The sequence below is a fragment of the Lepisosteus oculatus genome, chromosome 4, assembly GCF_040954835.1.
Source record: "Lepisosteus oculatus isolate fLepOcu1 chromosome 4, fLepOcu1.hap2, whole genome shotgun sequence".
NCBI classification, from domain to species: Eukaryota; Metazoa; Chordata; class Actinopteri; order Semionotiformes; family Lepisosteidae; genus Lepisosteus; species Lepisosteus oculatus.
The window spans coordinates 33581777-33609438 of NC_090699.1; the positions used below are offsets into that span (position 1 = coordinate 33581777).

A 27662-nucleotide genomic window follows, 5' to 3' on the forward strand; every position below is an offset into this window, starting at 1 on the left:
AGTAATCTGTCGTTAAGGGAAGGGAGAATGTGTGATCCTAACTGCAGAATAATTTTAGTTTCGGTGGTCTTTCTGATGTATGAGTTCGGAAAACCGTCTTTGAGAACACAGACGGAGAGATTAGTGTGGTCGTGGCCGTCAGAGGTGAAATGAGAAACAATGGGCTTGGAGAGATCTTTAATCTTCACAGCCCTGACGTGTTCTCTGAAGCGGTCTCCGAGTCTCCTTCCTGTTTCACCAATGTAAATGGCTGGGCATTTACTGCAAGAGATACAGTAAATAAGGTTGCTGGAGGTACAAGATGCTGTCTGGGTGATCCGGAATTGTCCTGAGGGGCCTTGAATGAGTGTGGTGGTGGCTGTGTACTTGCAGGTGATACAGCGAGCTCTGTTGCAAGGGAAAGTGCCTGGTGTGGATGGTTGTTGAGGGCGGTCAAGGGAGCTGTGAACAAGGAGGTTACGCAGATTAGGTGGTCGGCGATATGAGATGATAGGGCGATCAGAAAAGAGGGCCCCAATGGAGGGATCATCCTGTAGGATGGAAAAATTCTGGTTAATGGTCCTGGGGATAGGAAGTGTGTTAGGAAATGTCTTTATTTGTTTATGTGCCATTTGCTTCTTCTATTGCAAGACAACTCTCTCTTAGAATAAATGTAAATATTAAATAATAAATATTATAAATATATATTTAAATAAATATTTAAATATGATAACTATTACTAGTATTCTTTTGAAATCCTATCTGTAGCATATCCTTCTTATCTCAAACCATTAAGAAATGCAGTGGCATATGGTGCAAATGATCCTGGGGTTTTTCATATTTTTCAGGCACCATCTACATTGTAAATAGCTCCAAACTCTGATTTTATTTGCCATATTGTTCTATTCATTATTATAATGCAGTGGGTGGCTAAGGATCTGCGCCTGTGCCTGGAAGGTTGCCCCTTCGTATACCACGGCCGGCAGAGGAATCCTGCTCCGTTGGGCCCCTGAGCAAGGCCCTTAACCCTAACTGCTCCAGGGGCGTTGTATAAATGGCTGATCCTGTGTTCTGACCCCAGGCTTTGCTCCCTGTCTGTGTGTCTCATGGAGAGCAATCTGGGGTATGCGAAAAAAAAACAACGAATTCCTTATACAAGAAATTGTATATGGCCAATAAAGTGATCTTATCTTATAACAAAAATATTAAGATCAAGGATTGTTGCACTACCATGTCAACCCATTTGTTGGGTCATGAGGGAACTGAAAGTCCTTCATTATTATTTTTCTTTTCTTGGTCGCTATTGCTGAAATAAAGAAAGATCCTGTAAAAGTAAGTGAAAACATGTTCTGCGTCCAATCAGACTTAAAAAGAAGCAGAAAGAAAAGGCACATTCCAATATTGGCTCTATAATGAGGAAAGAACCAGCACAGAGCCTAATGGAAGGAGTGTGAAGATGAAGGAGTTCAGAAACGTATGATGGAGCCAGATTGTTCAGAGCCACCTAAGTCTATTCCAAGATCTGATATTGAATATGTGACTTTATAGGCAACCAATGAAAAACGTTCGGAGAAACGGAATAGGAGTAACATGAGACGAGGATCTGGTGAGAGTGAGAAGCCTATTGCAACTTACTGAGGGGAGTCTTAGGGAGTGAACAGAGCAAAGAGTTGCAGATGCCAATGCTTGATGTTATAAATGCATATAAATGGATCAAGCACTTGGCATCAGACATTGACAGTAATTGTCCAATGTGGCAATATTTCTAAGAGTAAAGAAGAGGTCTTCATAAACTTTTTCACATGACACTCAGTGAAGAGAGGATCATACTGTATATAACTCCCAAATTCTGGACAAGGGCTAATGCATGAGTGGGGAAGCCATCCACCATTACTGTTAAGCTCTCCAGCTTTTCCAGCTGACATTTCCAGGCCACTAGCAAAAGTTTTTGTTTTGTCACTAATTACAGTAGTTTCAAGGAAACTTGGAAACATTGAAAAACATTGAAAGTAACGTTTTTTTTACTTTCTGTAAGTAAGAATTCCATTGTACCAGTACCGGTTACATATGGCAATAAAGTTCAAGTTAAAAAAAAAACAGCAGACAGAGAGGAAATCCTTTAGCCAATAGACTTCTTAATGAAAGTCAGCCACATACAAATATAAGAAAAAATGTTTCTACATATCACAGATCTCTACTACTTCATTTAGCAGGACGCTAACGGTTAAGCTGCTGACTGAAACCCCTATCTTACGCACATAGAACTTGATACATTGGCCTATCCACAATGTGCTTTCAGGCCTGGATTAAGAAAAGACCTGGTACTTTTCCATGGCTGAAAGGCTTAATTTATAAATAGTTCAGCATTTGAAAAACGGAGTCTCACAAGTGCAGAGCAGTGGAATTGAGCCAAGGTCAATGCACTCATGAATCTGAGCAGGCTCTCATTAAGGAGGTCACATTCTAACTCAGACTGTGAAACTAGGCAAGTGTTATGATCTGTATTCCACTGTGTATATTCTATTAGACATATAGGCTATTCGATCCTGGAGAGTTTTACACCAATAACAATTTTCAGCAAGTAATAACTGTAGTAAATAAGGATATTTACTTTGCTAAAAACAATAAATAATGATTGGATTTTAAGGAAGTAATATTTCCACAAAGAAAAATCAGTATGAAAAGTACTCTTTAACATATGTACAACATACACTGTATGGCCTGTAATGTTATAGCAAACATTCTTAAGAGACAGCAGCCGAATGCTTTGGTTTAACACTTCGCACTTTGCACTTTGAATTCATAAAGCCTTAGCGGTTAAACCATTGAAACGCAATTCTACAAATAATTTCTTCACTCACTTTCTTCTATCATGTGTTATCCCAGGCACTTAAAGACAACCTGACATTTTACGTTGAACATGCATGGCTGTGTCAGGTGATAGAAAGTAACTTAAGGAGTGTGCTTAGACCTTCAGTGATCCTAGCATGTAATATGTTAGCTCTGGTTTCAAGGCCTTGTGGTATATAGGGCAGTCAAGTAAATTTCCACTGAGGAGATTCTCATTTCTGTATTAACATGTTTCAGTACTGTTTCTCCAAGTGGAATTCACATACCCCACAGACATAAAAGTATGCATGACATACAAATGTTTGTGGGGTGGCATGCATTAGTATATGCTCTGTTTTTTAATCACAATTTTCATTTTCTTAATATGGATGGCCTATCCTGATCTCAGCATGCTATATTATTGATTGATCCAAGGACTCCTTCATGTCTGCCCATTAAACGTGCTAGGGAATCCAAATCCATACACCTGGTCCTACTTTCCATGAAAGGGAAATAGAAATTTGGAGTGAATTTGAGTTATTCTCTTGGGTTTTCATTTGTACAGTATTAGAAAGATCCTTATCCAGGTGAGGGACAAGAGCCTGTCCCAGGTGCACCATGCACAATCCAGGACTGAGACTATTCCTCTCTTCCTGAGCACTAGTCCATCACGTCTCGGGAGGCAGGAGGAGACTGGAGCACCTAGCCAAAGTACATGAACATGGGGAGAATATGCAGATTCCACCCAATCAGCCGCCGGAGACTAGACCCAAACCAAGGGCTTGATCTGTGAAGCTGAAGCACACTGCCGTCTCTCTCAGGATTGTGATTCTTTCATCTCTGAGTATAACGTTTTCTCAGAAAAGAAATGTGAACTCATACGCTATTGGACAGTACACTGTTGGACAGTCATAAATATTATCTAAAGGATGTGGATTTCATTGATGGCAATTCCTTTTTGTGCTGCCTACAGTTTGCTAAATCTCATGGCATCAACATTCTGCTCAGAATAACACGTAACCCACTTACTCTGCCAGCCATTCAGTTTAAGGTACCTCAGGGGCTCATATTGCAGAAAGTGGAAAAACTGATGTCATTCATAAATACAGCCAGAGAAGGCATTTTACTTGAGGAATTGATAGGCGTTTCCCATACTGAATGCTTCTCACAGAAGATCCTTCTTCTATCAGTAATGTATTATTGTGTTTATAGTGTTAGTTATATTAGAATGTTGCATCATTGTATTTTTAAACAAACGCTGCAAGTAGTCTACCTCACGTAGAGTGCACCTGAGCCTTGTGCTCCAGATGTCACTAGTTCCAATCTGGGCTCTGTCATTTCTGGGCAGTAAATTAGATGCCACCTACTGTAGAATTGCAGCAAAATCTGTCAGGTTGGTAGAACCTGGGTACCCTCGGTTTACTGTGCAACAGGCAACATGGGGGCTTCAGTCCTGACTTTCCTACAGGAGGATGCAGTGGCCTTGCAGTGTGTCAAATAGTGAGTAGCTCAGAGAACAGGGGCCAAAAACGTTATTGGTACTGTATGATTGACAAATGCCAGATTTGAGAGGGGGGAAATAAATTTTGATTTCAATCTAGTAAGAAAAAGTGGTCTGACGGTATTTGTGTTTTTAAAAGAGCCACATAGAAAGCATTGACACTACAGTGCTTAGCAGCAACCCGTTCTTTGACATGAACTGTAGATGTGCCTTGGTAGATGGTACAGAACAATTGAGGGTATAATAAAGCATTATACTGAGAGCCTGTCAGCAGTCCAATGTTACAAATCATTGATAATATCGATATATTTTGATTTTTCAGACCAGATTTTGTGTTCATCACTAAGATACATTTTAAAAAAAGGAACCATGGATATTACAAAATCAAGTTCCAAACAATAATTCAGAAATGGAACAAGTAATAGGTTTATTCCATGCTGAAAAAAAGAAGAAAGAGAACACAACGTTTCGGCCGTGGAGCCTTCTTCAGGTGTGAGAGAGACAGGGCAGTAGGCAAAGGTAAAGTAGCGGGAGAACAAAGGTTGGGAGGGAGGAGGAGTGAGAGGCGGGAGCAGGGGACAGAAAGAGAGGCCAATCAAGAGGTGTGAAGTCAGAATGGGTGCAGAGAGGTGTGAAATGAAACTTCCAATGAATGGAGAAAATTTAAAAGAACAGTAATCTGTCGTTAAGGGAAGGGAGAATGTGTGATCCTAACTGCAGAATAATTTTAGTTTCGGTGGTCTTTCTGATGTATGAGTTCGGAAAACCGTCTTTGAGAACACAGACGGAGAGATTAGTGTGGTCGTGGCCGTCAGAGGTGAAATGAGAAACAATGGGCTTGGAGAGATCTTTAATCTTCACAGCCCTGACGTGTTCTCTGAAGCGGTCTCCGAGTCTCCTTCCTGTTTCTCCAATGTAGATGGCTGGGCATTTACTGCAAGAGATACAGTAAATAAGGTTGCTGGAGGTACAAGATGCTGTCTTGGTGATCCGGAATTGTCCTGAGGGGCCTTGAATGAGTGTGGTGGTGGCTGTGTACTTGCAGGTGATACAGCGAGCTCTGTTGCAAGGGAAAGTGCCTGGTGTGGATGGTTGTTGAGGGCGGTCAAGGGAGCTGTGAACAAGGAGGTTACGCAGATTAGGTGGTCGGCGATATGAGATGATTGGGCGATCAGAAAAGAGGGCCCCAATGGAGGGATCATCCTGTAGGATGGAAAAGTTGTGGTTAATGGTCCTGGGGATAGGAAGTGTGTTAGGGTGGTAAGGAAGCACCAAGGGAATGCGGTTGTTACGGCGGGAGTTCCTGATCGGGTTGATGGTCCGGGGGGTGTTTTTGGCTCGGGCAAGGGCCCTGTCAATCACACTGCTGGGATATCCTCTGTTGATAAAAAATGAGTACATTTCGAGGGCTTGGTTCTCGAAGTCGATGTTGTCGCTGCATAGTCGTCGTAACCTAAGGAACTGTGAAAAGGGAAGAGAGTTTTTAGTGTGGTTGGGGTGAAATGAGCTGTACAGGAGGTAGCTGTGTGAATCCGTGGGTTTGTAATAAACTGAAGTAGACAGTCGGGGGTAGTTGATAGACAGGTGGATGTCTAGAAACGGAAGAGTGGTGGAAGATATGTTAACCGTATATTTGAGGGACGGGTGGAAGTTGGTGAAATGGTGCAGGAAGAACTCAAGCTGATCGTTGGAGCATGTGGCGGCACCGACGCAGTCATCAATATATCGTTTGTAGAGGTCAGGGACATAGCCAGTGTAGGAGGCGAAGAAGCGTAATAATTCAGAAATGCCAGGTTCACCATATAAAAAAAAACTGAGGTGTAGACACTGAGGCTATCTCAGTGATTTTGATAACGTAACAACTCACAGATTTACTCTCATTTGTGGTCAAACCCAGAATAACAGCAATGACACTTCAAAAATGAGAATTTAATTGTTTTACCATAAATGGATATGAACATCTACTGTAACACTGTGTTGCTTTATCAGACGGTCCCAAACGATCTTTGGTTTTGAACAGGAAGCTAAAACTTCCTGTTCACGTATTTGAAGGTCCCAGTGCAAGCAATTTCCTAATGTACAGATTGATGCTGACTTCCTGTATTTCACAGTTGGTCTGGGTGCAGTTTTGTTCTGTGCAAAGTAAAATTGATCAATACTGTTTATGGAATATGATTAGAGTTTTAAGCCAATACAATATCATTTCTGAGTGAAAAGTATGTAGTGTTGGTGAAATGGCTCAGTAAAAAAGGTATTAGTGGTCTATCATTGAAGGCGTACAAGAGAAAGCATGGATGATTTAAGTCAGCACCTCTTCAAAAGAGAAAGAATGCAAATTCAAAAGGTTTAAGAAAATTTAATCAATTATTTGTACTGTGTTTTAGTGCCAGTTTGATGACAAAGAATAGCCATTAGGCAGATTTTGAACAGTCAGAATAAAATGGACATTTTCTAGAATGAGGAGCAAGTTTAAAACTACATTTGAGAATTCACTTGCGACATCATCGGTCTCAGAAGCAGCAACATCAGTTTCTTTTGCTGTCTATTGATCAGATTAATACACTGCTTATCCAATACACAGTGTACAGTTCAATTCCTTTAACTGAAGCTACGCGGTGTCAGGGGCAATATTGACAACAACCCACATTTCTTTATTACACCCGCTGAAGGAAGTTTTTAGGCAGTTATTAACAGAGACATTTAATGACTCATTCTGATGTCGTCTACTATGCACAACATCTACAAAGAAGGTCACATACAGAAACAACTACATTGAAATTAAGACATGTGTTGGCCTTCTTTGTTGTTTAGACTTTTTCCATAAACATTGTATGCTTGTCAGTCTCAAAACATCTGTAAAAGATCACACTGCCAATATGTAATATTGACATTATTGATAAAGACTAATGCTTGCCCAGCTGGGCATCAGAGCATGCACACATTAAAATGCTGTTGGAAACACATGGCACTACAATGCTGTAATTTGTGATGGGGGAAGGCAACAGAGCAGTTAAAAAAAAATCCAGTTTAAAGCCATCCCATCTCAATACTTTGTACGAAATTCTACTAAAACATAAGGATCACATCATGTATCTTATATATTGGCTTGTATTAAATTCTCAAAACTAAACATACATTTTCTAATTGCTTTATCCAACACAGGGTCATGGGGAATCCAGATATTATCCCAAGCAACGGGCACCAGGATATTCCTGGGAATTCCATGCATGCAAATGAAAATGAAACAATTAATGTTGCACGTTACACAATAAAGAAGCTAAGTATCCATCACTGAAAAATAGCACTATTGTATTCGAATTCATTCTGCACATAACAAAGACATAATTGAAACATCAAAGTTTAAAAGTTGAATCTATTAATTTCAACATTATGGTTTATCATAGTTGAAGCTGTTTGCTTCAGCATTGTGCTTGCATTAGCAGAAATATGTACGGTATGGTGATATTCTGTGTACATCTTATGAACTTTAGCACGGAGTTAGTGTCTGCAATACTTCCTCTCGCACGGTTCCTGCACCACAGAAACGGAACCTTTAAATGAGAAAAAAAGTATATAGCCGTGAGAAACTAACAACAAAAACCTCAATTAATCCACTGGGACCTGCAATCAGCACACCAAGACCAGTGTGGCTCGGTTTGTGGATCTGACCAATAAACCTATTATTAATGTAAATCTGATGATTTGTGTGTGTGTGTCATCTCCCTTGCCTAACTCCAGGAGAAAGGATTGAAAGAGGTCTGAGGGTGAACCCTGGGATTTTATGCTATGGGGTTAAAACAATCATGTGATTTTGTGGGTACAGAAACATAAAAGATAACGTAACCATAGGGAATGAGCACCAGTTTCCACTGACCCAGGTCCAGGAATAGTTTTCAGCTGGTGATATTGATAGTGCTAGTCTTGTCCTTCAATTCTTGTCTCACAGCCTGCATGCGACATAGCCTTGGATACTTATCAACTACATATCACCAGACTTCAAGGTCCAGACTTCAAGGTCCTCTGGGAGAGGACTTTTACTGAATGAGCCTGATCCAGTGCCTAAGCACTGATATTTAATATCATACTCACACTTTTCCATCCTTTCCCCTCTGAGCAGTCACTGTCTCAGCTCCAAGAGTGGGCTGGAGAGGGTTAAACAGACTGCTGTCCCACAGAAATTTCACATTAGTAAGGTCACCCAAATTAACCTCCACGTCAATTCCAGCTGTGTATGTTCCTGCTGGTTCAAGCTTCCCTCTATAATTAAAAGCACAGAGTTTTAATTAATTGAGAATAGGGTGCCCTTTTATACGTACATGAATACTAGATGTGGATGATAAAAGCTCAATTACAGTTCTATATAAATGGTTAAATGTTTCTGCTGGGCCCTTTGGGGCAGAGCGGTGGCTCTGTGGCCAAGGATCTGCGTCTGTGGCTGAAGGGTTGCCAGTTCCTGCAGCTGGCAGAGGAATCCTACTCTGTTGGGCCCCTGAGTAAGGCCCTAACCCCAACTGCTCCAGGGGTGCTGTATAAATGGCTGATCCTGCGGTCTGATCCCAGGCTTCTCTCTCCCTGTCAGTGTGTCTCATGGAGAGCAAGCTGGGGTATGCGAAAAGACAAATTCCTAATGCAAGAAATTATACAGGGCTCATAAAGTGATCTTTGTGATAGTTCAGGAATTTTTATGGCAGTGAAGTGAAAGAGGCAGGTTAGGCTGAAACACAGGTTTTCAACACCACAACAATCACACTTCTGTTAAATAAATGGATCAGATCCTCTTCTACTGCATATGTATGCTTTTCATTTTCTTACTTCACCCAGACACACCGCCCTTACTTCGCTATCCTTCTGCTTCAGTTGTGTATTGAGTGTGTTAATGCAGGGGCTCCCAGTCCTGGTCCTGTAGGCCCAACACACCTTTGTGTGTGTTTGTGCTCTAGTCCAGCTCTCAGTTACTCACACTTTTCCTTTGACCTTTAACTGACCTGTTAATAGCATTCATTCAAACAGTTGGACTGCTTTCAGCTCATAGTCATGCTGGGGGTGGACTGTTAATCGTTGCATTTCATAAGTAAAATAAAATCCCAAGCCTCTGAGTAGAAAAAAGATCTGATAATATTTCAGTCAAGCAAGTTCTTCGCTCAATTTAGGGTTCAATTATGTAATTCAGCTCGGCTGGAATGAAAAACAGCAGGTGTGTGGGCCTCCAAGACCAGGATTGAGGACCCTTGTGCTAATGTACAGCACTATGTGATTCTTGAAAAATAGTTATTATTATGAAAAAAGCAGTTGTATTTGAAAATACACTTACAACATATTGGCAGTACAAATGTCTTTGAATAAGAGGGAGAGTGAGAGAGTGGGAACGAGATACCAAAACGTGGACAAAGAGGACAAAAAAGGGTGTCAGAAGAAATGGAAATTTAGGAGATGGATTCTGGGGAAGAGAGGATATAAATGTATTTGTGAAAGAAATTAGTAGATCGTTGAGACCTGGCTTTCAGGTATGAACTGGAAAAATTTGGCTTCGGATGTTTTTCTGTGCTAGAGGTCTTGTTTTTCTAATCCTTAAGAAAGACCCACACACAAACGTCAGAAAAAACCATAACAGTGAGAGATAAAATGGGGCAGCCGTGTGTTTAGACATCTCGGATCATCGTTGCTCAAGCCGTCTTCTTTTCATTAACGGCCAGTAGGTGTCACTGTTGCCATGCGTTCCTCCCTTCACACAGATGGAAATTGTTCTCCTGAACGGGCAGTTAGTAAATATCAAGCCCCACTTACAAATACGTAAAGCACTTAGGGATCCTTTGGGATGAAAATGCTATATAAATACAATATAATAATATTTGACAGAATTTTCCCTTTCAAACCTGACTTCTGGTAATAGCACATTAATTTCCATTTAATATTAAAATACAGTATTATTAGTTATGGGCTTCTTAATAATACTTAAATTACCAATATCAGTACTGTAATAATTTAGAATGAATCTTGGCAAACTGAACTATTTTGGGTTTTATAACAGTAGAAAAGAATGTTTTTAACCAACTGTGCTGCTCTTTCCCAGATGTTAGATGTTCTCACTAAGAGGTACAAATAGTGCTGTGTCGATATGACAATGAAAATGACATAAGAAATCTGACCTGAAGATCTGAAGCCATCTTGTGTACTGCTCATTTGTGTATAGAGCAATGTTAATGAACCCGCTAACAGCACGGCTTCCCGATAGCTTTACAGACACTTTGTACCTCCACCCTGAGAGAAAGAAATATACAAAAAGCAGAAGTAATACATAAATGGCAAACACAATTCCAAAACAAAGGCCTTTTATGTTATTTTTATTATTGTCCCTTTTAGCTTTATAGAGAGGTGCTTACGTGCATAAGGTGCTGCGTCGCCAGTATTGAGATACAACATCTGGTTTATTGCACCAACCGGAGGGTTATAGGAATCAGCGTAGTGGCCCAGAACTGGGCAGCCACCACTTGGACACAGTATGCAGTTGCCCTGTGCAAACAAAATAGTGAGCATTTCTTTTATGTTAACACAAAATGTTAATGCTAGCTGTTCACGTCTTTACTTCCTTTAGTTACAGAAAATCCCCAATTCAGGGTGGCTGGTCAGGTCCTACACACCCGAAATGGCATCCATCAACCGTCTACCAGTACATAGACAGGGACAAACACTCTTTATACACAACATGTGCAAATTCAGGCATTCTATTACAGTGGAACAAGCAATAGGTTACTTTATTCCATGCTGAAAAGAGAAGAGATAAAACACAACATTTCGGCTGTGTTTTATCTCTTCTCTTTTCAGCATGGAATAAACCTATTACTTGTTCCTTTGTAGCATGCCGACCCAGCTACCCACCTGAACTACTCCATTCTATTACAGTTACTGATTAACACTCATTTGATTTCCAGGGTATTCACAATACTGTACCGGTCTTTCCAACAAGAGACTTGGTGGCCTCCCTTAACCATCCCATAAGCACTGTACCCCTCAGTCCAAATCACAGGGGACAGTCTTCCATACAGGTCTCAGATGATTAAAATACCACAATACGATTTTTTTGTTGTTATGAACTGACATTTTTACTCTTACTTCTGCATTTGTAAAGAGAAATGAGATGGCTAAAGAAGATAAACAGTGACATTGGTGATTTGTTTGGGCTTGGAAATCTGCGTGTCGTATTCCTTACATGTAATAACCTTAAATGTCTTAGCGATGTAAGATCCGAAAACAAAATTGTCCATATTAATCAAAGAATTAGACCAGTAAATGCTTCAGTTAGAGCTCCGCTGCAATGAAAACCTGTAGACTCTGGGGTCACTAGGACTGCACTAGGAAACCCTGCACAAAACGTGAATATATAACCATGTTACTCATACATACACAGTTTTAATTCTGTGATGGCCATATAATATTGTTTTCATCTGTAACTTGTAACTCTCTTGGCAACTTAAGGAATTAATTGGAGAGTAGATAACTTGTTACCTTTCTCAGTGCTCTTACCTCCTGAAATTGCCCGTAACCAGAGCATGGATAGCCTATGAACCCATCTCTCTGTTTGATACTGTCAGTATAGTATTTGTAAGCTCTCAAATGGTTGCAAGCCACAAAATTACGAGTTCCTGAAAAGAAATACATTTTTTCCTGTGTGTTTTTTTTTATTTCTCACTATAAATGCACAGTGATTTAACAAAATACTGCTTTGTACATGATATCATGAAGTAATGACCAACTATTAAAAATTGATGTCTTTGGTTATTATGAGATAATTCTGTGGAAATAAAAATAGAATTGTGTTGCAGATGAAGGTGAAATCTTATTTGTCATCAAGGAGCATTCTATGTAGCTGTTCCACTTAGGAAGAATGGCATTAAAGGGTTTCTATTACTAAAACTGGGTTTGCTTGCCTGTGCCAATAAACACAACTGGAAATACTTACTGTAAAATAAATTAGATTTTAAACTACATACACAGGGCTAAAGCAATTTCTGAGCGTTTCAAGCAATATAACCTGTAAAGTAACCAAGGGAACATACCCTCCCAGATTCCATCAATATCCACAATTTGAGAAACCAATCCAAATCCAAAATCCAAAATTTGGGAAACAGCATTTTTGTTGCATCCTGGCATTTCTTCACCACCATTTGGATAAAAGTCAACATGACCGACAGCCTGAATCATTCCAAAACCTGAAATTAAAACGCAGAAGATTCTGATTTTTTTTTAGGTTACAACACTCCAAAGCATTTAGATTCCAAACATGAACATAATACTTTAAAGTATGTTTACAGTAATTCTGTACAGCATATAAACCCAAACTATTAATCATCCTTTATGAAGTGTCGTTAGATGTGCGGTCTTACAGGTAAACACATAAAGGAAGTAGAATTCAAAGTGAGTTGGGCAGACCAAACTATTTGAATGCCCTCCAGTCTTTATATACTTGACACTGAAAGCTAAAATAAAAGAAGGCAAAATTGCCCATGGTTCACGAAACCTATAGCTGAAAAACAACACTCTCAAGCTAAATGTAATTGAAATTATTGCTCATTGGTAAAAATAGATCTCACACGTATGCCAGTTCATTGCTATTTTGTTTAAAAATATATAATTTCTGTGCCACAAAATATAAAATAAAAAATCGACATAGTTCCACAAAAAGTTATCTCCTAAAACAGCTGCAAAATGTCAAAATAATTAAAGCCCACAATTATATTAACACGGATGTCTTCACTGAACCTTCAGCCAGACGCCATCAACTTCACATTACTTACATTTTAATACACTGTTATCTGTGTGGAAATCTCTAGGGTGTGGTTCAAAAAACTTTTATTTCCTTTCCAGTCCAATAAACATGTCTGATTACTAGATAGCAAGAGACTATTCTTATTTTTTTAAGTGAGCATTAGGTTTTGCAGTCTGTGCTTACTTTAAAAAAAATGTTTTTTATTTGGGCTGTTCTTCTAACATTGTGACCTAAAACAAATGTTGCATTGTGTTGTGACACTAAAAACAAACTTAAAGTAAAATATATTTCTGTATAGAAATCTAACCGTGTGGACTGGGACATTCCTTAGCTGGAGCTCTGATGTAGAGAGTGCACAAATGTCATTAAATAAATGCAAATTCCACAAAGAATGTGTGAGATAGGCCCACCTCCACATCTTTCATTGACTCAGCTCCCTTGCTTTGCCAAACCTAATGCCCAATTGTGTGTTTTAATTGTGATTTCAGCATTAATTAATTAAGTGGTCGATGCAAGGAGACCCCACGAGTCTTTGCAACGTGTCCCAAATTTTAAAGTGTTCTTGCTCCCAGGCAGGCCGTCTGATGTTTCCAATTTGCATTTTGCAAAGGATGATGGTTTTAACAAAAAGCAAAGTTCATTGGCTCTCCTGTTCTCTCCTTACCAAGGTTGGGAACCATTGGGGCTGCGTCTGTGTGGATGACATCCACAAAGGCAGCGTCACTGGGATCCAGCCTGACCTCGATGGGAGTATTCTGGAAGTATGGCTCAGCAGGATCAAGGCCTGGAATAAAGAGAAATAAAGGGAGTTTCTTTCTGTGACTGTGCCTCTCCTAGGCATTACTGGGATTCTTAAGCTATGAGAAATACAGTTGTGTATATTTATGTTTGCACTGAAAAGGAGTAAATACACATGCTTGTTTTTTCTGTAGCTTTAGGGAAAAAAAAAGCCCATTTATTGTTTGAAGCATTGATACTGCAATGCAATGTAAGGTGAAATCTGGAAAGTCAATTCAAGGTGAAGTCAAGACCTGTCCATTTTCCTTTCTGACCTGTTATCCTGGAGATTCCCGGCTTCCTCTTCCCAGCCTCTCCAGCAGCATGTGCCCCCAGGCTGTGGCCAATGATATGAATATTGGCTGGATGATAGTTAATCTGGGTCTATCATGGCAAAACATGAAAAAATAAACTATGGATGCAATATTAATCTTTTTTAAAATGAGCTAAGCAAGTCATTCAGCACCCTTTCCATCAATAATTAGTGTATTAAGCTTATTAAAATAATTAGGCTGTTATTTCAGAACACAGTTAATAATTTCATGCTAAAATACATATAATAATGTATATTTGTAATATACAGTAAGTAAATATTTTATATAATAGTACTTGCCACTTTTCACAAACAAGAGTCAGTAAGTTTCTAAGTGGAAATAGGAATAATGGATGTTGAAGATAAAGCATATCAAACATTGAACTAGAAAACACTGAATCAAAGGAAACATGAAAAACAGAATCCGAACTGAAAACACACAATACCGTAGCTGATAAATGGAAAAGGAAAAAACAGCTATCAAGAATTTTTTACTTTCTTCAATTGATATAAAAGGTTAGTAGCTAAAACAGTAGTGGTTTCTCCTGCAGTGATTGGCTCATACACCCTTGTGTGCACACAGTATAAGGATATGCATACATGAAGAGAAGAAAAGATGACACAACCTGCAGGACTTCTCCAAAATATGCAACTTCTGCCCCGACTACACGGATATTGTTGGCAGCCTGTGTGTATGGACATCTTGAGCCACCTTTCCAATCCACACAAATACAGTTCACATCTTCCACCTGGAGCATCTCCTAATAAGTTCCAAAACAGATATCTTACAAAGAAAACAAAACCATGTCATTATTATTATGACTACTATTATTATCGAGACTTACACTATTGATCTACAGAAGACAAAGCAGTGAAAGAAAGAAAAGAACAATAAACATATATAAATCAAATACATATAACAAGTACAAGTGTCATGCAGAACAGTTTCATCTATATGCAGGACCATGCCTGAGAGCAAAGCTCAGTCTGAACCAGGGTGGTTTTTGGCGCATGACCTCTATGATCATTGGTTTGATCCTGGGCCGCGTCACTAGCCTGTCATGACGGTGACCAGGTTTCCCTCAATTCTGCTGTGGGGGAGAGCTGCTTGACAGCTTTGCTCCAGCCAATGCTGAACTTCCTGCAAGGGTGCAAGAGCCTGTGATGTATTAAATGTCAAGTGGCTCCGAGGTTGGCATGTTGGAGGAATCTGACCACACACACTCATTCTCCCCTGTGTGCGGTTACGAGGTTCGTAGCTACAGTATGTGCTGAGATGCGAAAAGCACACAATCGGTACAATTGGACATACCAAATTGGGTCAGTATAACAAAAATAATTAGCATTTATGAATTTATGAGGAAGCTATTTTAATTTTACCAAGCACATGTCAGTTACCCAGCCTTCCTCTCCCTTGTCAATGAAGCCATGTATGATGAATCGAGTTTTTCGGTTGCTCCTGAAGTTAGAGGCAGAGATAGTAGATGGATTGATGGCTGTAATGTCCTGTTCATTGAGCAACACATAAACATGTTAGACTTTGAGCCACATTGTGTAAATATGAAGAATATTTTCATTTAAACAGAAAAAAGCCATGCAATGGACAGATGTCCTGTCCAAGGTGTAGCCTTGCCTTCGTTGCCCTATTCTTCCGGGACAGCCCTCACCAGGAATAAATATCTTTCTGATAAAACATCCATTCATTTTCAAATCTCAATATGCAACAGGCTCAAGGCAGGATACTGCCTGGACAAGATACTAGTCCATAGCGGGGCAGACATAAATACAAACATGCACGCACTCGCACCATTGCCAGTCTTCCCAGAAGCCAATCATAGATAGTTAATATTATTTTCTAAAATATTTCACTTTAATTCTGTGTGTTATTCAGCTGTTTTCTCCGCATAAGTTGGAATGAGTGGAAATTTTGTTCTTTCTTGGTAAAGAATTTAAACTGTTAATCATCAGAAATGACCAGCTAACCTTGAAATCTTATGAAAACCTTTTGTCATCTGACTGATATACTATGCAGCATTAGTTTTGAAATCTATCACTTTTAGTGCAGAATGTACATACTATATGCAGTAGAGCATCTAAAACACATGAACGATGAAGAATTCATATGAATTTTCAGTGGGGAAGACATTATTTAAAATCTTTTCATATTGTAGATGCACATGAATGGAAAATGTGGGAGTGAATTACAGTAGGAACACCTGAGAGAACAATAAAAATCTATTTAAGAATTGCTTTTTAGAGATGTTTAAGTATTGTGCCTTAGATCCAGGAGAGGGAGCTCTTATTCTTACAATTTTACTACAGTTCCTGTGCCTAGCTGTACGTGAAGGAGTGTATGTTGATGATTCTGTGTAGAAGACATATTACATATGGACTAGTTCAAGATCATTAAGATAGGAACAGCAACATAAATGTAAAATTTAGATACCATAGAAAATAATTTGTCATCGTTATCAATATGTACAGTTATTATTTTTCGTTTTACCAAATATATTCGTTCAAGATTTAACCAGGCTGGATGTCAGAGATAAATACTCAGAAATTATTTTGACATAGCAGTTGTTTGGTTGTAAACTAGTAGCTTAGCTACAAAGTATAAGAGAAACTGGTGTGAAAGAGACCGAATTCACCTGGAATGAATTTGAATTCTGCCTGGTGAAGAGGAGGAAACGGGTGTTGATTCTCTCGGGGCTCCAGGGCAGCTGAGAAATGGCCCTCTCAACAGTTCCTGCCCAGGGCTTGTCATTTCCAAAACAGCCGAGTCTGTCGTAACAGACTTCGGCCCCTAGGTTTGATCAAAACAATAATTATTTGTAATTGGTGAGAAAGATATAAAAAATGGATACACTCTTAACCATACCTTTCCAGATGGCTTTTTGGAGATCATCATGTGTTTTAGCAACATAAATAAAACTGCTATTCGTCACACATCTCAGGGTTGAAGTAAAGCACCACTACCAATTAAAAACCTCAAGACGAAAGTCTTTATTTAAGGCAGCAAAGATTATTTGTATAGGCCTCTTTTTCCTCAGACTTCAATCTCCTCTTCAGGCATAGTTAAATAACAAACATATCTCAGATTTTCTTTGAATGGGTTTACAAAGTTTTTTTACAATGTTTTGAACCAAATGTTAAACAAATGTTAAAGGAGTTAAAATACATACCTTCAACCTGACTGGTTACTGCACTGCTTTCACACACTTGTTTGCAAACAAAAGAGTATGTAAGTCAGCTAAGAGAGATTGGAACCTGTTACATACTGTAAACACACTGTTGTATTTCAAAATACAAAATACATTTTTTGTGCTTGAGGCCTGTGTGGTGTAATAAGGGATCAGAAAAATATTTTTAAAAGAACAATCATTATTTGCCTACAGTGGTTTACAGCAATGGTAAACAAAGGAGAGTTTCCTATGCTATAGTGACCTTCTTTAGAAGATTTATTTACCTGTTGCTGTGGCAATATAAATTGCCAGAATGGTCCATCGTACAATCATCTGGAAATTAATAATAGAGAATTAACTTCATTTGGAAAACAAAGGATTCTGCAAAATAAAAAATACTAAAAGACGTCATCATGTAGATTCTTACCTTTGAAGGATAGAAGGGTATACTGTCAGAATTGTTAACTTTTATACTTTTTTATCTACAAAGATAATCATTTGCAAAGGCAGGTTTTCCATTGCTAAGCAACTACAGATACCAGATAGAATGATAATCCTATCTTTGCACAATAATCAAGATCAAGAAATAGGCAAGGTTTTTGATCAGTTAAAAGGACCTGGGAGATCATTTTTCTCAGGTGTCATAATGTGAATTTGCAATGCAGGCAAAATACTTTTAAGATCTTTGGACATTTATCATATTTTATGGCAAACCTGCTGGAACGTTCATCAGCTGGAACACTTCCACAGGGATTTGGTGTACTCCCACCAGCACATAAGAGATCAGAGCTCTTCTCACAGTCAGCTGGATCACTTCTCACTGATAGTTCTATCAGAAACATTGGTGACTGTCCAGTTTTCTGTGCTTTGTGAGATTTGCACATTCTCAATTCTCTCTTTCACACCCACCGACCCTTATCTTCATGAAAGTTTTCATCAGATCAGCAGTTTCCTTGAGAGACAGCAAAGATAAAGACAGAAAAGTTGTACGGATTCTCGCGTTTATGTCCCTTCTGAAATCTCTGACCCTCCTGCTTATGTTTTCACCTCTTTTTTCTATATAACTCCCAAATCTCAATGAACAAGATATGCTGTTAGGGGGTATTCCCTTGCAATCTACCAAGAGCTTGTCAGGAGAAGCTTATGGAAAAGGAAATGGCATGAGTTGAGGAAATGTATTATGTGTACCTCACTGAACTGCTATAGAATATAATTTAAATCTTTATTACAATAGTCCTCTACATGGCTCACAGGGGGGGAAAAACAGATTCAGCCAACAGTATATTTTAATTACCATGGAGGTTTCGATAAAAAAAGTAAATTTTTCAACATTCTGTTAAAATCAAAGAATAAAATACATTTTCCAACTCTTTGTTTTATGTAAAGTAAATGTGTCAATTTAGGATTAACACTTATTGTTTTGCATTGGCTTTTAGTGACCTTTTAAAAACCTTTAACTAAATTGTGTTTACCCATTCTCCAAAGTCATTAGCTAAGGAAACTGCAGATCGGGAGTGTACTGTTTTTTTTACAATTATACAATATTATGTTACTGGACCCTCTGGTGAACTGGAAAGTATAATTGCCTATAACACAGTGTGACATGGTAGTATTTCTTACCTTACAACTTCTTAACCTTAAAACAAAGCGTGTTTAGAGTGGTTGTGAAATGCAGCCCCACTGGGAATTTGTATCGCTATGTTAACTTTTATGTTTCTGTCATTCATGTTATTTAAGGCAGAAGCGTACTGCCCCAGTCCTGGTATGTCTGTACAGTTTTCCTTTTAGCTCAGCTCATGTTTTATTACCCTTAAATCCCAGTGAAAAAACTGCGTAAATCTAATCCCACTCTGCCTAGACGTTTTACACGTCATCTAATAAAGTAGCGGGCGGATGGCGGCAACCATATTTATTTTTTACTGGCGACTAAGCATCCGTTGCAATAACTTTCGCAGCGAGATACACCAGCGAAAACTACAAATTCCGCAGCACCGCGCAATAGCGCGCTTGCGTAAAACATAGCCCTGGTTTGTAAGAGACACCGCTGAACCACACCTCCAGAAGGGAGGTGGCTTGGAGCATCTGAAATACTAAACCAGCAACGAGCCCAAGGGGAGGAGGATGTAGTGAGAAATACAATAAATAAATTACTGTATGAGAGAGAGAGGAAAAAAGAAGAGCCTCCTAATGAAAGGTAGAAAAAAAAGCACGAGAAAAGGCGAAATCAGATTAAACGTCGGATGAAAGGAAAACGCTTATAGTTTTTCCTTGCATTTTTTTCTTTCCTAAGGAAAAGCTTTGGAAATACATACCGTATCCCTCTGCAAAACCTGCCTGGCGTCCCCCTCCCCTTTTTAAACCTTTTTTTTTATTTTTTGAGGCTGTCAATGGAGCTGGAGAATATTGTTGCTAATACAGTCCTGTTGAAAGCCAGAGAAGGTAGGGAGGTTTGAAATTATACGTGGCTTGTTAGAATTCTAATGTCCTGTTAAGCGAGGTGATGCCGCTCATGCTAAGAATGTAGCAATAGCACAATGCTTAGCCATTCCCATAGCTGAACGGTTTTTCTGGGAACGCATTTATTTCCATATTATTCTCTGCCAGCGATATGCCAAATTGCTCAGCATTGATGGCAGAATAACAATGATTTTCCAAAAAAAAAACCAAGAGGGGAGTGGGGGGAGATTACATTTGTGTGTGAGGTTTCTCCTAATAACAATGTAATAATCGTCAGTTTTCAAAGGAGATTTTTGTGCTCTTTAGCACGTATCCTGGGAGTAGGAATAGACGTATTATTAGTCTGACGTTTGATTTAATATTCACATTTTGTGTTTCACGTCTTGTATTTTGGAACCTATGAAGCATTTAATGGTTAAATATCCCTAAAATATATTTTGTTACCTTCATGTATTAAACTTATCGTTTCTAAATGCTTTTTTTGTTATGTAATCTCGATTTCAGTACAGAATAGCTTCAAAAGGCAAAAGACTCGGCTCTTGAACAATATACCTAATTATTATGTGTGGTTTTTACTGTATATACAGCGGTTTCCCTCGATGTGATTGGGTGTGATGTGTGCATTGGAGAGATCCTATAAGCCCCAGGTGACATAAACGCTGCAAGTTTATAACGGGAATGAGTTGTCAAGCAATATATGTGAATTTGAATTATTTGTCAAGCCATCCATTATATGTGCGTGTTTGTATTCCTTGAGAGAGAGATTCTTATCTATTGCCATATTCATATCTATACTCTGTAAAATGACTGTCAAACTAAACTTGCCAACCTGGAAAAACCTCAGCATCCTGGTCCATCACCATTAATGTTTAATATCCCGAAGGTAACCATACCAAGTAGAGTATTTCATACATTGACACACTGAAATATGTAAATGACTGCAGTGCTAGATAGTCAACTTTTGAAGCAGTAAACAATTTGCTGTATTTTCATAACTAGGCTGGTTTGTTTGGCATATCTACATAATTCATAAATTATCTAAAAAAGCTGAGGGAATGTTATTTAATTTCCTCTGTGGGAATATTTCGTATATGAATGTCTTTAAACCACTATATTATGTTAAAGAAGGCAAGGGTCACTTAATTGTGTAGTCTGCTTCTACAAGCATGCTACTAAAATTCTACAACAACCTTAAAATTCATGTACTGTACTCTACTATGTGCAGAGTTCTTATTTTAATACAGATATTGTGTAAAAGCAAGACTGTAACAATCCAGTTAAATAATTTAGATGATCCTAAATCTTTGAAAGCATGAAACCAAAGATGCTTTGGTACTATACCGGGATTATCCACTATTGTACCATGCATATGGAGTTTTTCTGTTCATTTTGGCCTGTGTTGCAGCCTCTCTCAGATCATAAAGCCTTTGATTTGAATTAATCAAGGTAATCATATTGTTCGTATGATTTGTTCTGGAAACATTTATCATTGCTGATGTTTCATGCAGGTGGATATACTATTAATAGGCAGGCCTGTGTTGTGCAGAACTTGGCTTTATTAAAATGAGCAACAGATGAAATAGTGGAATTGTTCTTTTTTCCCCCAAAATATATATGCTTGCACTTGATGTATGTTATTTTTGCATGACTAGCTGCAAAAGTTGTAAATAAAGTCTGTACTCAAGCCTAGCTGTCCCACAGGCCCTAGCTGCAGTTTGGGGTAAGTGGAGCATTTTGGGTACCTTGCTCAAGAGTACAAAAGCAGTGTCTTGCATTAGGGACCCAAACCCATAACCTTACTGTTAAGAGCCCTAACCACCACACAGACCCTCTTGCAGATGCAGTTGTGTTTGTGGCTTATGTGTTTTGTCCTTATACTGTTTTTCACAGTTGCATTATCTGTATGTCAAGGCTGCTTATTTTGTAAAGAGCCATTGATGTCATATCACCATTAGTTTAGGCTTCAGTGAATTATTCCAGTTTCACAGGTTTTCTCATGTCATTCTTGGGTACATAATGGTGCATTTTGGGCCCCCTGTGTTTACAATGATCCACAATTGACATTTTCTTTACGAACAAAATAAAATCTACGCCAGCAGAGTATTTAATACCAGACTCATCTAAGATGAAAAGGGCGATTAAACATGAGAGAAGAAAGGTTAAAAAAGAGAGGAGGCCATTCGTCCCATCTAGTAAGTTTCTTGCAGAAGGGAGTTTCTTATTTTCCGTATTTGTAGCAAGATGATGCAGGAACCTCAAGTTGTTTCTTGAAGCAGTACACAGAATTAACTTCAACCACACTAAGTTCTGGTGGGTTGTTCCACGACACTTTGTGTTCAGAGGTGAGGAGTATGGATGGGGGCGCTCACTGTAAAATGATGATTTGAACAATCGTGCATTTGGTTTGAAAAAAGAAGATTATGCTTTAAAATAGCTGGACCCTTTTCTTTGCTTTAGGTGGAGGAGGAAAACGGAAGGGAAAAAGCAAGAAGTGGAAGGAAATCCTAAAGTTTCCACATATAAGTGAGTGTGAAGAGCTGCGCAAAAGTATAGGTAAGCTTGTTAAATTTGGAGCATGTTCCATCTCTCAGCAGGTTCACAAAATGTCCAATTGTAATGGCAGTTTCAGAGCTTTCTCTGGGAGGTTTGGAAAACAGCCTGTGCTGGACATAATTGCAAGCAACACTGGCTTTCCAAAATATTGTCGTTTGTGAACGAAATAGCTAGAGTCTGCAAAAAGGAGAGACACAATAGCCATGCTGCATACAAAAAATGGAAAATTGCATTTTAATGAAAAAACAAACACCACGTATGCACCAAATATTTCATCAGTATGTAAGGACAACAGTTGTCTGTCGAAAGATGTTCTGACTTAACCCTTGCTTTTTCTAAGATAAGGTTCATTGCAACAGCTGACTAAATAGCCTTTTAATCTCAACCTTTTTTCATAAGGCATTTTTTACACTTGCCTTGCATCTCTCATTAGGGAAAGTAAACAAGAGGCAGCCGGAACTGAAAACTACACTCACAGTACTGCTATTCAGTTCATATGGAATGTAGCGATCATTTACAGCCAATTTAATCCTAGTCCATTTCATCTGACTTTAAAATGTATTTGGGATAATATTTAGGACGTTTGAAGGCAAATTTAACACCTTCATGTTACTTTTGTTTTTTTACATTAGATAAAGCCTATGTAGTATTAATAGTATTTTCCCACATTTCAGAGTTAACTCTTCATTTACTGTAACCCAAACTAAAATATTCCCTTCAGGTGCAAATAATTTTCTTTTTTGAATTTTCAGGACACTTGTGCCTACTTGGCACTGGAATCCTGTATTTCTGTCTGCCTCTGAGTGTCTGTTAGAGCATTTTAGCTGTTTTTATATATTCTTGGTGTTGCTAATCTTAACTGTAGGTCTTCTCATTGGCTTTTAGCTGCCTCAGAATCACTTAGTGTAATACCTTAATGGAATTCTAGCAGTTTATCCTTGATCCTCGGCATTCTTTACAGGAGCAAAGATTCCACAATATCTTGTTTTGTTTCCCACTCATTTGTTTCTGTCCCTGATTTGTGTTTCAGCATGTCACTTCAGGAGGTGTCAGGTCTGCTCTATTTCCAGATTATAAAGCACACTGTGTACAACATTGCATTTTATTCAGCCTGTTTCTGCCAGGCACAAGTCATTTAGAAGACATGTTCAGCGGAATTATGCATGTTTATACTGAGGAGAGACAGAAAGAAAATTTAAGTTTAAGTGAGAAGAACTAAATGTATATATGAGAGAAAGATCCAGAATGATATACTTCAATTGAAGAAGTTCCTGTTTGATGTTTTATAGCCAATGCTTTTTGTGTTTTTAATCAAAGGTTACATATGTGACTCTCCACGTTTCTGTACAGCTACTGGTATGGTCTGTTTAACATGGTCTGTAATTGGTGTAATTGGTCTTTGTACATTGGTAATGAGGGCGTTCTCTCATGTCTACAAATAATAGTTTTACGTCATCTTATTGTTGAATGTACTTTTGCTTTAAGCAGAGGTGTTTACTACTGGTGTATTTTGCTTTTAGTGAAGGATTTAGCTTTCATTAATACTTATGTAACTGTATTAGATTTGCTGTGTTCGGAGTGACATAAAGTTTAAATGTGCCTTTTTTGGAAAGACACCTCAAGATCTTTAGCTTCAACTAAACAATTTTACTCTTTTACATTATTTACAAAGTTAGAAATTTGCATAGATAAGTAGCTGCATAAATAATCTTTAATGACATATTTGTTGCTGTAGTTCGAATATTTGTATTGTCTATACCTGAAATTACATGGTTTTAAAAGAATACCCAAACCACATGTTCCCTTTACACTATGAATAAACAATCAGCTGTCCACTGGATGTACATTTTGAGACCACTTAGGAACATGCCTGAATATAAAAAAGAACCTGAAATGTAGAAGAAGTTATAAAATACTGAACATTACATCTAGAAAATTGAGGGTAGAAACAGAAGGTGTGTTGTGAGAGTCATTATACATATTGTATTGCTTGGTAGACTAGGGCTTATACAGATCTACAGGTATATGAGCTCTGGCCTGCATTTAGTTGATCCTATGGCCATCCCTTGCAGTGATGAAATTGCGGATGTTCTTTTGTAGTGTTCCAGACGTTTCAATGTCTCACATTAATCTGAGCACCACCGGTCCAAGTTCTGGGAGTGGCATCTGAACAGGCTTAATTCTCTATTTGATCATCCACATCAGCTTGCCAGTACTGTGCAGAACATTGTACCACATTATAAATGTTTCTCACTTCCAAATGACATAAGACAATCATTTTAACATTATAATGCTCCTGAGTCTCTGTGTCTCTATCTTGGATACTTTGGACCCCTTTCTGTGCAATGGTCTTGTGTTTATGGCTGTAGTACACCATACCTTGCAACATCTCAGCTTTGGATAACACACCATAAAAGCAAAATCTAATTACTGTGAACATTTAGAGTTTCAATGCATATTCTGAGTTATACAAAATGCAGAGGTATTAAACTTAAAATTGGAGCAACTGGATCATAGTTTATGATACAGGTGAGTGTTTTTTTCCTGTTTATATATTGTAAACATTTATATGCCTGTGACATTTAAATTGCTAGTTTAATAAGTAAAATATCCTGAAATATAATTACACCACTCCTTTAATTGTCTCAATCTTTGTTTTCATTTTCTTTCTCTCAGACAGAGAGTACTACAGCTTGTGCTACAGACAGCCAATTGGCAAGCTACTCTTCCGCCAGTTCTGTGAAACCCGACCAGAATTTCAGCGCTGTATAAAGTTTCTAAACTCCGTGGTAAGTACAGCGTGCCCTGGACCAGATTTTACAAAGAGTTTTCTTGCCATTAACGTTGGTAAATGTGACTGTTGATGCTAGGAAACCAGTGGGCTCTCCATGTTTTGCAACAGGAGTCAAGCTACTGTAGCTCCAGCTGTGTCTAAATGAAGCCTTAAACCTGCTTAGTTTAAAAGTTTAATATTTTTAAATGTGTTAACCCTTTCTTCACGGTGAAAACAACTTTAGCATTATGGGCTTATAAATGAACTTTGAATGTAATCTATAAACTCAAATTATTACCTGTTATTTTCACACGAATATGTAAACATCTAAGTGATGCATGCTAGGCAAATTTATAGTTTTCTTTTTACCTTCAGGTAATTCTATTTTCATTATTTATTTATTTTTCCTCAGGTAGAGTATGAAGTTACCCCAGATGAGAAGTTGGGTGCAAACGGAAAGGAAATTATCAGTACATACCTCAGTCCAGAGGTAGGATGTCTCAAGAAGCAAGTTTTTTAGCTCGGCTAGACATTTTTCATAAAGTGGAATGAGCAAGCCAGATGCTGTTTTGTGCTAAACAAGCACAATTAAAATCAAGAAAACAGTGTTTGTTCATTAAATATCCACACTGTACATTCTGAGGAATACTCTTTAAAAACAGTGTTTTGTTTTGAGGTAAGCTACATGCTTAATTCTGAATCCTAAAATCAGTTATCTATTTTTAAAGACTTGCTTTTCAAAATAAGTGGTGGGTTTTGCAGCGACCCATGAAGAAAACAGTTCAGTGACATACTGTAGGATGGGGGCCACCACTTCAAATTAGTACACTTGCAAAAATTTTCAAAATGCAAAGAGCCCATTTGAGCTACCGGGTAAAGTCTACCCCCTTCCACATGATGTACTTTACAGTATTTAGCCCTTTGGATTACTCACCTGTACGGTGCTTTGGGAAACCATCAGTCTTCCCAGCTCTCCCTTGTGTGCCTCTAATTGCAGCTACAAAAGGCAGTGCAGGTGTTTTTCTGTCACCCTCCATTGTCGCATAAATTACCCAGTTGTGGCGCAACGGAGCTGCCCTGCTCCCCTGAGTGTTTATTAATGTGCAGAACGTTTTTAATTAGAAAGATGTCCTGTGTGATTATGTTGGCAATGCGTGCAACTCGCAAAAAGGCGAGGCAGTATTTTCCCCTGTGCTGCGTGTGAGAACTTTTCTTTTTTACAGTTTTATTTTTCTCCGGTGCACGTTTCTTTTCCTGTGTTTATGCTTTCGCTGTAGATGTATTTTTGCCTTTATCGTGATAGGTCTGTCAAGTTGAGATACCTGGTACATTACATTTTCTATTTCTTCTCTCCTCTCTTTTTTCCTCCAGTCTTCAGATTACATACCAGAAATAAGTTTAGACCTCATTAATGAAACAAAAGAAAAACATGAGCTCAGCCCCTGCAAGGAGCTGTTCTCTCACTGTGTGAAGTAAGTTTTTTATTTCATCACCCTATAGCCAGTGATATATGAAAACAAAATAAGTTTAAAATGATCTCTGAGTGGTTGAAAGAAAGACAACACGTCAGTCAGTTTACCCATGACTGATAATCTTATGCTTTTTGCTTTCATCTTTGTCTTATGGGGAGTCTGTTACTCCCAGTGAAGAACTGAGTGTTGCACTTGGAAAGTTTTTCAGATTAGCAGACTAGTATAATCATCTTATTGCTGTATGTCTGCAAAGGGAACTTGAACACAAGCAAGTGAAAATATTGTACTAACATTAGATGATACGTTTCTGTTTATTTACCATAGACCAGGTTTATGTGCATGTACTAGAACAGAATAAAACATGTGGGTAAGAATAGTTATTGGGTTTGAGGTCCGCCATGATACAGGATACTTACACTAGTGCTGGAAATGCAGCCCAACATCTCCCATCTCCTTTTATTAACTTGTACATATTCTTCACATAATGTCTATGTGTTTATTCATCTGCTACTCATACAGTATGTGCTTTTTAATATAATATTGTAATAAATAATATCCTGTTAATGTGTGCATACAAATTTACTGCAAATCAAAATGTTTCACAAAAACATACAAAGAGGTCTAGAGCTCTAGGAGTCTGTGAACCTACTATACAGCAACTGATCCCCTTGTATGCCACCATCTGGAGTCAGATTCTGTGTATGCCATTGTAACGTGTAAGTGGAATTTATTTCTCAACCAGAACAACTGTAAAACGTGTTCTCTTAAATCATCTTAAAATATACAAAAAACCCTGTGATTTATTGCTGGTGTTTTTCTTGAGACAGATCTGTCCAAGACTACCTGAGTGGGGCTCCATTCCAGGAGTACCAGGAGAGCATGTATTTCGATAGGTTTCTACAGTGGAAGTGGTTAGAAAGGTAGGTCATGTGTCCAAGGACTGTTCATCCTCATTGTAAGGAAAACAGTGGTGTTCATGAAGAGGTAAACGGAAGACCATAAAGCTGTGTGACCACATACCACTGTCATTTCCTTCTTTCACACCCTTTTACTGCCAAATGG

General features: G+C 38.4%; 2 protein-coding genes across 2 annotated transcripts in view; one reads left to right on the plus strand and one right to left on the minus strand.

Annotated features, from left to right (window-relative positions):
• Window positions 1–6650: 6650 nt before the first annotated feature.
• Window positions 6651–17678, minus strand: LOC102697029 (pancreatic triacylglycerol lipase-like). Its single transcript, XM_069187834.1, has 12 exons — window positions 17630–17678; window positions 16812–16966; window positions 15544–15669; window positions 14790–14924; window positions 14126–14234; window positions 13738–13857; window positions 12364–12516; window positions 11831–11949; window positions 10690–10819; window positions 10456–10567; window positions 8399–8566; window positions 6651–7860 (listed from the first exon to the last, which is right to left on the minus strand). Exons 1-12 carry the CDS (start codon window positions 17676–17678, stop codon window positions 7797–7799), a joined length of 1440 nt encoding a protein of 479 aa, XP_069043935.1. The 3' UTR covers window positions 6651–7796.
• A 1745-nt stretch (window positions 17679–19423) lies between these two features.
• Window positions 19424–27662, plus strand: part of LOC102684991 (G protein-coupled receptor kinase 5) — a 29036-nt gene continuing 20797 nt past the window's right edge. The window contains exons 1-7 of the mRNA XM_006630728.3: window positions 19424–19539; window positions 19726–19784; window positions 22260–22355; window positions 25032–25144; window positions 25541–25618; window positions 26500–26600; window positions 27428–27520. Coding sequence (XP_006630791.1) covers window positions 19733–19784; window positions 22260–22355; window positions 25032–25144; window positions 25541–25618; window positions 26500–26600; window positions 27428–27520 — 533 coding nt within the window. The 5' untranslated portion in view covers window positions 19424–19539; window positions 19726–19732. The remainder of the gene's footprint in view (window positions 19540–19725; window positions 19785–22259; window positions 22356–25031; window positions 25145–25540; window positions 25619–26499; window positions 26601–27427; window positions 27521–27662) is intronic.

What these genes read in the sequence shown, in the direction of transcription:
- LOC102697029 (XM_069187834.1), bottom strand. Translation starts at nt 17,678, where the DNA reads ATGATTGTACGATGGACCATTCTGGCAATTTATATTGCCACAGCAACA. An exon ending in TATTGATGGAATCTGGGAGG is followed by an intron (nt 11,950 to 12,363) that starts GTATGTTCCCTT and finishes ATTTCTTTTCAG; the next exon opens with GAACTCGTAATTTTGTGGCT. An exon ending in CGACGCAGCACCTTATGCAC is followed by an intron (nt 10,568 to 10,689) that starts GTAAGCACCTCT and finishes TCTTTCTCTCAG; the next exon opens with GGTGGAGGTACAAAGTGTCT.